The 14,612-nt window shown below is 39.8% G+C and overlaps 1 protein-coding gene across 1 annotated transcript in view; it reads right to left on the bottom strand.

The window, feature by feature from the left end:
• Window positions 1-1,228: 1,228 nt before the first annotated feature.
• LOC138185817 (uncharacterized) overlaps window positions 1,229-14,612 on the bottom strand; it is a 28,228-nt gene continuing 14,844 nt past the window's right edge. Inside the window, exon 5 of the mRNA XM_069125087.1 lies at window positions 1,229-2,976. Within this exon, the coding sequence (XP_068981188.1) occupies window positions 2,720-2,976 (257 nt within the window). The 3' untranslated portion in view covers window positions 1,229-2,719. The remainder of the gene's footprint in view (window positions 2,977-14,612) is intronic.

Here is a 14,612-nt window from a genome sequence, read left to right as displayed (position 1 = left end):
ACCCCCGCGAGTCCCCATATCAATTAATCTTACCCAGAATGCAATAACTGTCCAATCTGCCCCCGTGGCTGCGTCATGGTGTCGCGCAGTCAGTGCTGTAACGTTGCTCCTTTCTCCTTTCGCCCTGTTCAACCCCGTCTGTATTTCCACTCGCTCGTTTTTCCTTCTCCATTCTCGACAGACGATGTCCTTTCTACTCTTGTGTGTTGCCGCGCGAAACTCGTGAAAAGGCCCTCGACGACGAGAAACGAGAGAGAGAGAGAGAGAGAGAGAGAGAGAGAGAGAGAAAGAAAGAGACAGTTTCTGGGAAAATCTCACGTCCGAACGGTGCTTCCCTCGCGTAGGTATATACATTTTCTGGGATGTGAAATAATGAGAGGTGTACGAAGACAGAGAAAGAGAGATAGGTTTGTTGGAAGAATAGAAGGGAAGAGAAAAAGGTAGGGTCGTGGAAACTCGACGAACGAAACTCGACGGAAAACATATTGGGCCGTTAAGGGGTTCGCCGTTAAGGGTAGTCTGCTTAATTGGCACGGCCGTTTAACCCTGAATTACACCCGGCGAATCGCGCGGCCTGAAACGAGTCTGATCCGAAGCAGCCAGATTCTCTTGGTCAATGATTAATTCGATGTTTGATCGTTCTCCCTCGTTACTTCGTTACAGGTTAATGCATTCACTAACTACCCATAAATTTGTATTGTTTTTGTTAGAAGAGATGAATTTATTTTGAGTAATAATGTGCCGCCCACTGCTTTCTTTATCTACGAGCTTTTATCGAAACGTACAAGAATTAAAATGCAACAATTGTGTCAGTAGTACTTTTTAAGTAATTGAAATGGTGCAACATATGCGCCGATAACGGCGAGTGTACTGAACTGTTTAACGCTGACAATTTATCGCGCGTGATGATTGGAAATAATAAATTTTCACGAATTTCTTTAAAAAGTTGACTTTTGCAAGAATTGGAAGTCGATCGTCGATAAAACAAAAATGATAGAGAATAGAAAATGAAATTAAGATATCTATCACGTGCCGATTTACCACGTATGATAATCGAGTGGAATATACTTTGGAAAATTTTTATAGATACAAAAGATTCTTTTGTAGTCTAAATTCAGAATACTAGGGATAGTGAATACAAAATAAAAAAAAAGCTCGATCAATTTGAAATAGATCTTCTTTTTATTCGAATAACGGTGATATAAACTTTGCGTCAGAGTTGATTCGACGAATTGACTACGAGAAACAGAGTCAGCAAAGAAAGAAAGGGATTGATACATATCACTGAGAAAGAATTACAAATGGTAACAGCATTTATTGTTAATAATAATAATATTAATAATAATAATGGCAATAATATTAATAGCGAATTCTCTAATTACAATAATTACATAATGATAGGAATGGTACAACAATAAAAACTTCAATAGCGTGAAGAGAGAAAGAATACAATTATTCTTCTTGGCGAGACTGAAAGAGGGATGATTCACACCCCTTCTTTTCCTTTCGATTACGATAAATCGTTTTCAAACGACGCTTCTTTTTTAAATCTCGTTTCTATTTATAATATTTATAGCCTCGATTCGTTTTGTGCTTTTTTCGTTTATTTATACTCGTATTTATATATGTATATATTTATACGCTTAGGCTAGGCGAGATACAATCTATGTGCTATTTACAAGTTCTTTTTTTGGTCACTGTTGCAACTTTGGAGTGGGTGATGCCCTTTCTCGAACGATAGGTGCTGAAGATATGCAAAATACAGTACGCTGCTCGTACTTTCTTACACGTTGTTCACTGTCGACGATCAAACGAGTTTTAATAAATTTACACAGTCGAATAAAATAAATTTCTCGTTACACTCTTTACAATACAGTACTATCATTCTTATACGCTACATTTAAAAATGTTTGCAAGTATCGTAGAATTCGATAAATTGTATTATTGGAAATAAACTCGTTTAATCGTCGGAATAAACGTTGCGTAAATGTCTACGTAATAAGAGAAGTAGAGAGAACGATTATCGATACTTAATGAACGATTTAACACGGAGTGTAGCAACGGTAAAAACAAAAAAATTTCTCGATGGATTTTACCTTTCGTCTTAAATAGAATCCACTAAAAATACCTAACGATCCTATGTGGAAACAGCGGAAACGATTTCACAAAACAACGTAGATGAATCGAGTAAGGTGTGTGTTTCGCTTAAGAAAAAGGATCGTCGAGGATCTAATCCCTTCCTATAATAGTACTTTCTTGCTCGAGCCGCGAGTAATGTGGAATGTACAGCTTTGGTAATAATTATGCGCGTATATCACTTTGCACACTTCGTTCCCAACCTGGAATAACGTATCGGAATGTACGGTTGCATTCCAGTCGGCGAGTCCTAACGCAGCTTTCGTTGAAGCCTCACACTCAATTGCACTCAAAAAAAAAAAAAAAATAAAAAATAAAAAATAAAATAAAACGAACGTGTCGTTCATTGAATTATTAAATAATAAATACACGAGTTCGTTAAATGTACAGTTAATGCACACCCTTCTAGTGTATAAAGTTCTCTTGTAACTTCGACGACGAAGAAAAATGAGATCCGTCGCGTCGAAGACGTTTCGTCAATTGCACCATTTGGAAAGAATTCGATTAACATTCTTCAACCAGCTTCCTCTCAGAGGATAAAAGGTTTATAGTTTCTTTCTTTTGATTATCGTTTGAGAATTATTCACTGCATCATTGGTGGATTGCCGTTTGGTAAAGAGTTTTGACCAGGGATCGATGCGATCGACGGTCGTTGAGACGTGTTCAAATCGGCGTGCTGGGTCTCTCGATGCCTTCTCAGATCGACTTTTCGTTGGAAAGCTCGGCCACAGAGCTCGCAGGCGAACGGTTTGAAGCCCGTGTGCTTCCTCGAATGCGTAATCAGGTTACTGCTTTGGGAAAACGCCTTGCCGCATACCTGGCACTTGTGCGGTTTCTCGCCTGTGACAGAAATATGAAAATGTTAATGAAAAATAGTTTATATAAATGGTAAATTAGTATAATATTTCCACGTTAACTAGCAGAGATTTTTCTTTGTTAACTAACCGTCGGTAGTTTCACTGATAACTTACTAATTTATAATTGGAGTAAATTGATAAGTGACAAGTTGTAAGTTATATACTTCTGTCACGCAATTTTGACAAATTTCTAGTTTTATATCGTATGGAATAATCACTTTACGCGTAACTTACAAAATTTTTTTATAGAGCTTTACCTCTTTTATTGTTAAATTTGTTACCTCGCAAATTTATTAATCTTGATAATTTCTAATATTCTAATTATACAAGAAAATCCAATTTCTGGAAATAATTTCATGGAATGAACCTTTGACGCGATTCATGAAAGTATTGAAATATTTACCATAAAAGCTTTTGTGTGTACGTATGTTATGATTATCAACTACAATTTTTTTCTATTCTGTTATAATTTCTTCGTTTTTCCTTCGATGCCTTCTTTAAACCTAATAATGTTCCAATAAAACCGCCGAAAGAAGACATCTTTCACCCTATATCTTATTTCTGCAGTCCGAACAACCAGAAAAGTACTCCACTATAGTCATAAACAAGCCACTGTAAAACCCCTGAATCTCTAGATAAACCTAACCCTACCAAAACTTTATACAAGTAGTGCAAGTCGATCGAAATCTCTCCAACGACAGGCTACGCTATTCACGTTTGCCTGAGCATTCTGGCGGTCAAGAACGTTAATTCGGAAAGCAGAGGCTGACCCTTTAGTCGAGAGCACCTTGGCGATAGCGCGCGTACCATCGTCTACAAGTAGTACTAGCGAGGGAACGGAAGGTCGGGAGATACTCCTGGAGAAATTGTGGAGGTGTTCCACTGGGTGAGGGGGGTGGTATCAGGGATGCAGGGCACGCCCGGTCAAGATTTTCTCCCAAGCGAGAATCTCAGCCTCCCCGGCGGCGAGGCAAAGGGAAGAGATCGCAGTAGACATGGTGGGAGGGGGAACGTATAGGGGTGCAGCCGGGTCTGAAGTTATGGTGGTGGGAGAACGTGCACAGTCTGTGGATGAAACGGGGTAGGGTAGCCGTTCGTTTCTCTCGTGGTAGCCGCGAGATCTGATTGGCGGCCGGGGGCGGCTCCAACCCCCGTGTTACCATGACTACCGGGGATAACCCCGGCGGTGGATCGCGAAAGAACGAGAAAGAGAGATCAAACGGCGGGGGTTGAGAACCGAGAAACAGCTCGTCCAATGGAGAAAGGCTGGCAAAGAATGACAGAAAGAGAAAGAGGAATGATTTCGTGGAAGGAACGAGACATTCAATCGGATGGTTGAAAAAAAAGGCAAGGTAGAAGAAAGGAGGGAAGGTCTGTCGGAGGAAGAATTTCATGAACGGAGACAGAGGATAATACAATTGGAGGGGAAGGTAAGGGTGCAGGATCCGAGCAATGCGAACTATTCTGACGGAGGGCAGCACAGGCTCGTTAATGGACTCCCCTATTCCGGTTGCTACGTCCACTCCTCCGAGTTTGTCCGACAGATACAGGATGCACACACGCAAACGTGCGCACACAGCCTGGAGAGATCACTGTGAGGCGGTGGGTGGATCCATAAACAACTCGTTAGCCGAGCCTTCAATCTCGCCCCGCCGATACGACCGGCCCGTCGATCACCTTTGCGATTATACCTGATCGTTATCTTGATTTCTTTTCGGATAAACTGCGAGGCGTTTTGATTTTTGCCTGCATTATCACGATACGATATGTTTCGGGTGGGAAACTCACAAGATGGAGAAACAGCTAGGAATTCTTTAGGATTTATCTAGATGTTTTACATTGAGGCGGGAGATTAGGATTGAAGGATATGACGAAAATTAAACATTCGGGACGATGGGGATTCGTTAAACGATTAACGTCCAAATCTACAAGAAGAAAAAATTCTTGAGAATTCTTTTAGACACGTAATTTTGAAAAATAAGGGAAGATTGAAGAAAAGGGGTAAAAATAGACAGGGCGGTAGGGATTTGATGAAATAATTAATTAATAACTAAGTCTACAAAATGGAGAAATAGGCCATGACTCTCTAAGGTCTGTTCCAATAAAATAAGATAACATTATAAAATTAGGAATAAAAATTACACGCAACCATAATTACATATAAATTTGAAAAAGAAAAATAGTCAAAGCTAGAGAATTTGCCTAACGAGAGAAAATGTCATCAAATAATGGGACTTTGAAATGGAGAAAAACCGCAATGATTCGGATACACTTAAAATCGAGATTCAAGGGAAGGTTCAGGGTTAAGGGTGAGTCGTCAAGGGCGTTTTGGTGGAATTCACCGGAGCCGGCGCTCGATGAAATTCCACGAAGTTCTCCGTGCCCGGATGAAACGGCAGAATGAATAGAATTTTCACGGCGTTAAGTGAGAAGCTGGAAAACCGGAGAGAAATGAAAGTGGAGAACGAAGTCTGAAAGTACCGTTTGGAATTTACGCGGCTGTAAAATCAAAAACTTTTCGTACCGAGGTTGCCTACTTGATATAAATCGGTTCCTCTCAAAGAATCTCACCAATCATTTATATTTATACTTGAAATATAACAGGAGAAAAACCAAACCTAACTTCGTTGCCGGCTAAATACATAGATAAATATACAACATACAAAAAACTACAAAATAATTTAAACTATAAAAATTCTACTCTTTAAGAAATTCTCACGAAAATTCAATCTTCCAAATATTCGTTCAAGCGAATTTAGTTCTCCACGGAAAGCATCGAATGGAAGAATTCCCGGTAGTATGAAAGAGAAAGAGGAACGGTTCAAAAGAGAAAGAAAACGAAAGCCTGGGAGCAGGGACGTCTCCGGGAATTTACGTGCTCGTAAAAATCAAGAACCGTCGGAGCTTTTGCACCGAGGTTGCCCTTTTCGTCTTCATCTCCCGGAGAAACCCACCCACCACCATGGCTCCGAAGCTTCGTCTACGACGTAAATGCACACCAATGCATTCTATGTTTCCCCTGGCCATTGCCTTTGGTGCACACCGACGACTACGAATCCGTATGTGGTTTGTCGTAACATCTAGCTCACGAGTGTTGAATACACCGATAGGAAACCATGTTACCGCTAAACAATACAACATGCAAACATTTCTTCATGCAACTACGTGGTTACAGAGACAGGAGGAGAGAGAGAGAGAGAGAGACAGCAGTAGAGATTCCGTGCTCTAGATTTTTTAAAAGACACGTCTCGAAACGAGAAAAGAGGAGAAGGGTATGGAAGAAAGTCGAAACTGAGAGCCCCTGAGGTTTAAGACGCCATTACACCCCTGGGCTGTCGGCCGACGCCCCTAAAACTATATTAAACTCCCGGAAATCTTGCGAGGGTCCTCTCTCCTTCGCTAATTCCCTCCCTACTTCTGCGTTCCTTCTGCCTGCCCCTACAGCAGTGCCCACTAGAAACATCATCCCTCGTGATCTTTCAACCCTCTGTTTCGCCCGGAGGAACTCTCGAGAGTGGAAAACCAAGACGGTAGTTTGATCGCTTCCGCCATCGGGACGACCAACTTTTCGATCGTCTCGTTGTTGAATAGACTTGTTTTGACGACGCGTCCATGAAACAGGGATATTTCTTCTTCTTTCTCGAGGTACTCGTCGATAGGATAAATGTGAAGGAGGGAAGTTTTGGACGATTCGACTAACACATTTTAGAGATTTTGTTTTTTGTGACCAAATATAATAGGACATGCAAAGGATATTAAAGTGCATAATGGTGTAATAGAGATTTTGTTTCTTGCAATTTTCAGATAGCAAATTAGTTTGATTGTTAGTAAAGAGAGTGTAAATTTTTATAAAATCCGAGTAAAGAATTGGAAGCTAGATCGAGACTTGTTTCACTTTTTAAATATCGTAAAGAGTACTTCGTTTAGGATATTTCGTATAATTTTACACATTATGCACATCCTGCATAGTTTACATTTAAATATCTAATGAGTTAATAAAATAAGATATAAAATAAACGATTGTGTATAATACATCATTTCAGAAACTACAGAATATATTCTTCCAGTAACGTCGATCAATACTTCACGCAAGAAATCTATTCCTTTTTCGCAACAATACACTAATAATACAAGACTATTATAAAGAACGATAAAAGAATTTAAAACCTTTGTTATGTTAGAAAAATATTCAAATTTTAGTCTACGTTTAAATTATACAGAAGAATTATTTTAAGATGATCTTCTTTAAATTACAGGAGGGAAAATACAATACTAGTCTTTACGTCACATGGTTTGACAAATTTTCCATGTTCATAAAATATTTTAAATATTTGAGAGAAATTATTTCTCACGGCAGAATTATTTTCATGATTTTGCTTAAATTTGAAGAGAAGAAACGAGGCGAGTGGCGCGGAGGAGTGGCCAGAAAAGAGAGACGAAGGTGAACCGGACTCTGGCTGAGGCATTGATTTCCTCTCGTCTTCATCGACCACGTTCCGACCCTCTGGGGGCGTCCCTACCCTCTAACTGAAATCCTCGCGAGAGACGAGAGAAAGAAAATCGAAGGAAAGTACCATATCTCATATTTCATATCGGGGGGCAGCATGGATTTTCTTGCGCGTCTGCAAAGCTTCGCGTAAGCGTTACCCAGCGATGTCAAGCGAATCTTTCCCAGCTAGAGCTCCGTTTCTGTCACAAGGAACAAGGGAAAAGAATCCAGGTGCTTTCAATCGGAATCCCCGTCCATGTTTTATTTCGATCGAATAATGGGATTTCTCGTGAGATTCTTCGAGATCCCCAAAGGATTCATCGTGGAAAATTATTATGATAAATCTTGATATTTTATCGAATTATTGAAGAAACTGTGATGATATAGAATGTCAATTATCAAGATCGGATTTGAGAAAAGTTTATGCCAGAAATGGATAACGATATTATATAATGAATCATTAAACTTTCCTGGAATTTACTTGTATCTTGGTATAGCTGATCTTAGTTGATCACTGACTGACTGTAACTAACTGGGTCTGGCTGATCTTCAATTATTCCTGGAACTACCTAGAAACTATCAAAATATCTGAATAACTAAACGACTACTTGAAGGGTTTCTCTCGAGTACTCAAAGATTCCAAATCTTGGATAACAAAAACAGATTCTAAGGCTATTGACTCGTAATATTAATATTAATCCTGCTACAATGTTTGAATTTTTCTTATTCCAACAAATGCAAAAATTTTATTGTTTGAAGTAAAATTTTAATAGAAAATTAAATCGAGTAATTATATCACGATCATTTTTTCATATTTATATGAAACAGGAACAATTCTTCTAACGACAGGAAAACTTCATTAGGTAGAAAATGATTCGAGGGCGCAGCGGGATTAATTATTGGAAGATATGAACTGATAATCCCATACATTATAATCGAAACTAAAATATTTATTCATTATCACCTTATAGAAAATAATAAATACACAAAGATTATATTAAAAATTCATCATAAATCCATACGCACCCCATTTATTACCCCAAATCATAAAATCACTAACTATAAACCTTCATTTCCATCAACTAACCAAGAAAACCACCCTCAATGTCTATAAAAGTTCTTATTCTTGAACGATTCTATAGCTTCATCCATCCAGTAGCGTTTAGTCAACGAGTGATAGCAGTCCCATGGGTCAGTCGGATGCAACAACTCGGTTGTATTTACTATTTCACGCGTACACGAGTACTCTATGGCAGACCAGATGAAGTGACCAGCTAAAACGCCAACACGATGCGAACGCGTTGTCGACGCAACTACATCAACGAGTACAAGAGTATATGTGTGTTTGCGTTTTACATGCCGCCACGTAACCGTCCAGGCTACATCGTTTTCACTTGCTGATACGTATACAGGGTGGCCGCGTTGGTGAGTGGATGCAGGGCCACCAATGACAAGAGCACAGCCCTGGGAATTTGCAGCGGTCAGGCTGCAGCTGGAAATGTTTTGCACGGTACTGATATTCCGGCTTGACGACGAAATGCATGGTAAACACGAAAAAATCGTCGGTCGGCACGGTTTCTGGGACAACGACATCGAAAGCGTTTTAATTCTCGAAGATGGATGGATAAAATGTTTCTGGTGCATCGATATTTCCAATGAAAGATGTTGATTAACGAGCTATTGGAAATAATTAAGAAATATTGTAATCGTCTTTGGGAGAAGAATTCTAAGATCAAATAATTCGACAGCTCTTGGACATCGAATGAGGATGTGCAAAAATTTTACTTCTTTAGCTGTAACACCGTAATAAGTCTCATAAAAATGGAGAATTTCTTTCATTAAAAGATATTTTAATATTTTCATATCTAAACAATTTACCTAACTTGCACTAGTAATATGTAAAGTTTACTAAAATCATCAGCTATGCATATAAATCATATCATGATGAATATAAATTTATAATTAATGCGTTTCAAACTCCAAAACCTAGCCTTACGTAAAAAAATTATAATCTTTTTTCTCGATTTATTTTTGCATGTAGAATCATCGATCGATCAGTTGTACCACGATTTTGGGTACACCTTGTATATTACATCTTATTAATTAACAATCTCTGCTATTTAGAGAGAGAGAGAGAGAGCGAAGAATACATGTATATCAATTCTACTAAAATAATTTTTTAATCGTTCTAATTTGATAACTAGAAGCTGTAACTTCGTGTTAATCTTTCGACTGACATAAAAGGGAGACGCGAGTAAAATTAATTTGAATAGTGCACGTGTAATAATGGTCCATTATCTTGCACACGTTATAATGCAGATGCGTTTCTGATTGCCAGTACTTGATCGCGATAATTCAAGAAGGGAGAAAGCCGGGTTCGAAGCGAAGCAAGGAAGAAACACGATATCCGAGCTAAGTCTGTTAGCTCCTTGTGCTTTCAGTATACCGCAGGGATCCGCCGTAATAATCCTCTCTCCCGGACGATCACGGAGGATGTATGGCTATTAAATTATTACAGCGTCGATCAACATTAGGAATCGTGACAAATCCGATCTGCGCGCGAAGGCCCTTCGCCGGCCCGCTTTCCGTGTGCGCGCACCTTAATTGACAATTGTGACTCAGACGATTTCCTCTTATCCGCCTATTGAGATTGCTCTGTCAGGGAAACCGCTAATAACAAATCCCTTATCGACTGTAGGCGAATTACGTGTAAGCTTGAATTGTTCCAAGAAATTGAGTCATTCACAATGCATAAAATAAATAGACATGACACTGTTGAGAAAAGTGAAGAAAAAAAATGTTTCGAATGAACAATATTACATATATATGGATAATTCAAATGGGTTTTCATTAGGTAATATATTGCGAGATAAAAATTCTGAGGTGTATTACGAATAGTAAATGTATTTCTCGCTTTATTATAGTGAGCAAGTCCTTTAAAATATTTTAAAGTATTTAAGGTGTTTTAGCAGTTAGAGCTCTAAAGTAAAAATGACGATTACTATTCTTGTTGATAAATTTGATTGACAAAATAACCAGTTATTATAATTTTGCGAATTTTTACGAGATTAATAACGAGTTCTTTTTTAGTATTACTTTAGGAAAGTAGACAAAAACGATTATTTAGGTATGTAAGACACTTCTGTAACTGTGTTCTTATTTAGAATTAGAAATGACACAAATGTCGCTTGACCTTATTTCACCAGTATTATTTCTATAGCGAATACATTTTATTGCTCAAATACTTAAATACTTAAATACAAATTACTGCTCAAGACTTTATGCTAGGGATATATTATTATATCCAAAGAGATTAAAATACAAAAAAGATTTCGATTCTCTATTTGCAGTTAACCTGTATCAAGGGAAGGATAAGATACATATGAATGCGAGAATGCAACGCTGGCATTCTGGGTGCAGTTAATTTCAACTCCCGAGGCTGGGGTTGGTTCGAACTGCCGGTTACGCGGATAGGTGGAGAAGCGAAAAAGGAGGATACAGAGGGATGAGTGGCGAGATATGGCGGGGCAGGTGGAAGGGGCTGACGTGCTTCTGGCATGTCGATATCCCTGGAAATTTAATCATGCCGCTTCACTATGAACACTATGCGCCACTCGCCGCTATATGGATGATGCCTTGGAACCGTGGAACGTTATACCGGCGAATTTGCATGTTTAATGCAGTATCGGTTGCTTATGCCGCCTCACCGGCGTGACATTAAATATAACGCCGCGCGCAGTCTAACGAACACTAAGGTTCTATCTATTTACACCCCTGTCTAAAGATGGTTCACCCCTTGCAGTCTGAAGCTGGAAAACCATCTTTGGTGACAGATCTTTCATCTTACATTCGTTACGTTCGTGTCAATTTTCTTAATATTGAAGAACTAATCATTGTGTAGAGTACAATATTACGAATGAATTGTGGATTTGGATTTTCCAAAACAAAACTTCTTCTTCTACAGTAATTTATACAATAAGAGATTCGACAAGTGACAAATTGTAGATCATAGATTTCCACCGCGCAACCAATTTTTACAATTTCTTATTTGAAAGATCCAAAAATTCGACGAAGCCCTTTTTTTCTCATTATAAACTTATTTGTTTTATAGTAAAGCTGATTTCTGTTAGACAAAAAACAATCCATTAGCTCTGGCCACTTAAAAGATACTCTCTGGATACAAGAAGGACTAGTTTAAAAAGAATGCAAGGACCAGCAGGAACACGATTCGTGTCGCACGTGAACTATTATTTCGTCGACGGAGGGGATACGTGGTCGTCGTTAACGAGCCGTAAAGACAAAGACAGGGCGAAAGATGAGGAAGGTGGAGCGAAAGGCGTGGGGCCAGTGCCGCTCGTGCGGAGCATGTCGCGAAGTTTAAACAGCTTAGAGGGATGTTGCGGCGCCCCCGATGCTTGGGGCGCCAAGTCAGCCGGAAACCTCTAATAGCCCTGTCTCGTCTACATAGGATGGAGAGGAATGAACCAATACAGCAGACTGAGACAGAGTAACACAGCCGGCATACGGCGAACGCGGCCACAAAGGTGGCTGTATAGGTTGCACGGTTGTATCTCGTCGGGTATACGATAACCGCACCCTCGAGGTGAGTTTGAGGGAGACGTTCGGCCAGGTATCCCTACATTAGAGCCACCGCTAAATTCATAATACGACGGCAAAACGCGTCCGTATCTCTTTCATGTTTATAGAGTTGTCTCGTTTAGTTACCGACCCGTCCCTTTAACCGCAAACTGGAAAACTTCCCACATTCGAGAATTGCTCCTTTATCTGCATTGACCAGGAATTATCGTCTTTTAAATTTATTCTGAAAGATCGTTCATTTAGACAGAGTTTGTCGACATGTAGGAAAATATTAGGAACTGTGAGTTTTTAATTTAGGAACATCATTTATTTCTGAGCAGCTTGATGAGAAAATGGTGTGATGGTAGTAACATAAATGCAAGAATGTTCCCAACGATAACGAACATTCCTAACTATTTGAAAAATTTTTGTACAAATTTACAGGTCTTCGTGAATATGCGCGGCGATTGACATGTTGCAAACTATATAGTATTTAAATTGGAGTAAAGCAAGAAAAAGTGCACTGTTGTAAATTTATAAAACTCCTATTTCTACTGCAGTTCTAATATTAACAGAATGGATGCTGAATCTTAATCCTCGTCGTTTGCCCGTTAAAATACTGTTTTCTTTTATTTGCGACATGTTGCACCGAATATCGAGAAACGGTTCGATCGAAATCGACTCCTGAGTTGATCGAGATAAAACGCTGGAACGTAGTACGAACGTCCAAGAAAATCGGGAACGAGGAAATCGATAACGATTTACGACGAGCGTGATTGAACCTCTAAAAACGAGAGCCACCGCTTTGCAACTAAAGTGCACAGCATCTCAGGGAACGTAAACATCGAACTTATATATACGGTAGTCTATGTGATGGGATCGAAAATTGTATAGACTGTATGGTAGCCCTCGCCAATCTTCATCCCTATGTCGACTTCGCACCGTCGGTGGACAGGTTGTGTTTATTGTGAAAACACCGAGGTCACTGTTGCAAGTTCGATCGTAGTGGCAAGCATGTGTATTTAAGCGCGCATGCACCCTGCAACTTGATGGTCCTGATGCTAGGAAGACACGCATTTTGATCGATAATATTTTCCTGTAATCAGAAGCCCTGCTCGCAAGCTACACGTTCATGTAACTGATCGCATGAGCTACTGAAGTTCCTCCGAAGCGTGTTTCTCAATGTAAGGAAACTTGCAACCAATTTAAGTTCTCTGATGCTCTCTGTTAGAATTCGTGGCATATTACGAAGCTACAACTTGAAATACCATACAAGCGTATATTAGAAAGGAAATTTTTAGCATTTATAATTGTCAAAATTGTAAATCTGTTTGGTTCTTTGAAACATTGATCTTTCAATTATTTAACATTTTGATTTATGAATCCGTTAAAGAATGTAAGAACTGACAAAAAGACACTGTCATTATTTCAGTGTTTATATCTAAAAGCATATAATCCCTATGTTTCTTTAACAAATAATATAAATATATTGATTCCATAAAGAAGATAGTATTGCTGATTCTCGTCAGACTACTATTGCTTTAGACAGTTAATTTGATAGACTTTCTATATTGTTACCAAAAATCCATCAGAACATTCAGACACTTCTAAACGATATGATACGCTAAAGAAATAAAACCTATAAGACAATATCATCACCTACCGTTATCAAATTGGGGAATCGAGTAGATTCTTCATCCTATCACCGGCTAACGAAACTTATCAACGAGTCTCTCAGTTTTCCCAAATCATCAGGTCGGTCCACGCTACTCGAACGCTCACATTGGCGCGAACTACAAAGAGAAATATTTTCCTGGGGCCACGAAGGATCATCAGAAATAGATAAGTTGAATGTTTTCTCATCGGAAGCGGTAGTGTGTGTGGCCACTTGTCGGTCTGTCACCGGCTCGTCCGTACCATTCAAGCGACTCGTCAACCCCTTTTGCAGCCACCCCGGGACCCCGCGCACTTGACTGGTAGGCCAGAACGCAGCCAAAAAGGCGCAGCTAACAGCGAAGGTAACGCGGAGTAACGCGCGCTCGACCCCTCGCTAGCTATTCCGGCTGCTGGCTCGCGCACGAACAATATTTGCAGAGCTCTTATTCCCGCACTTCCCAGCCCTGTAAGCGCCGTTTCAGCCCCCTCGCCTCGCTGTACGCGCTCCACCAAGCCTCCGCGTTTCTCTCGCCGCCCCTCGTGTGCACCAGCAACCACCTACCTACCTACCTACCTAATAATGATTTTACGTTACGCCATGCCGGTCCCCTGGGAATCCGACGGTGCCGCACCCTTATTGCACATGGCCCGTGCTCACGACGAACGGAATACAGAGGGGGACAAGGGGCTACTGGAAAGAGAGGACTGATTATCATTAGCAGCGGAGTCCCAGAACACCCTCGGTTTACTGCTTGACGCACGTACGCACGCCACCTCGAGGTCATGCCAGTGAGGGATTTCGTTTTACGGATTGAATAGTAGATTGGGAGTAGGATATGGACAACGTTCTAAGATTTTAATCGAACTAGTTAATAGTGGAATTGTTGGTTTTGTAA

This window comes from Bombus flavifrons, chromosome 12 (assembly GCF_040668555.2).
Source record: "Bombus flavifrons isolate JBK064 chromosome 12, iyBomFlav1_principal, whole genome shotgun sequence".
Classification (NCBI taxonomy): Eukaryota; Metazoa; Arthropoda; class Insecta; order Hymenoptera; family Apidae; genus Bombus; species Bombus flavifrons.
Note: the sequence above shows the minus strand (reverse complement) of the source record. Positions and strands in the feature narration are given on the sequence as shown.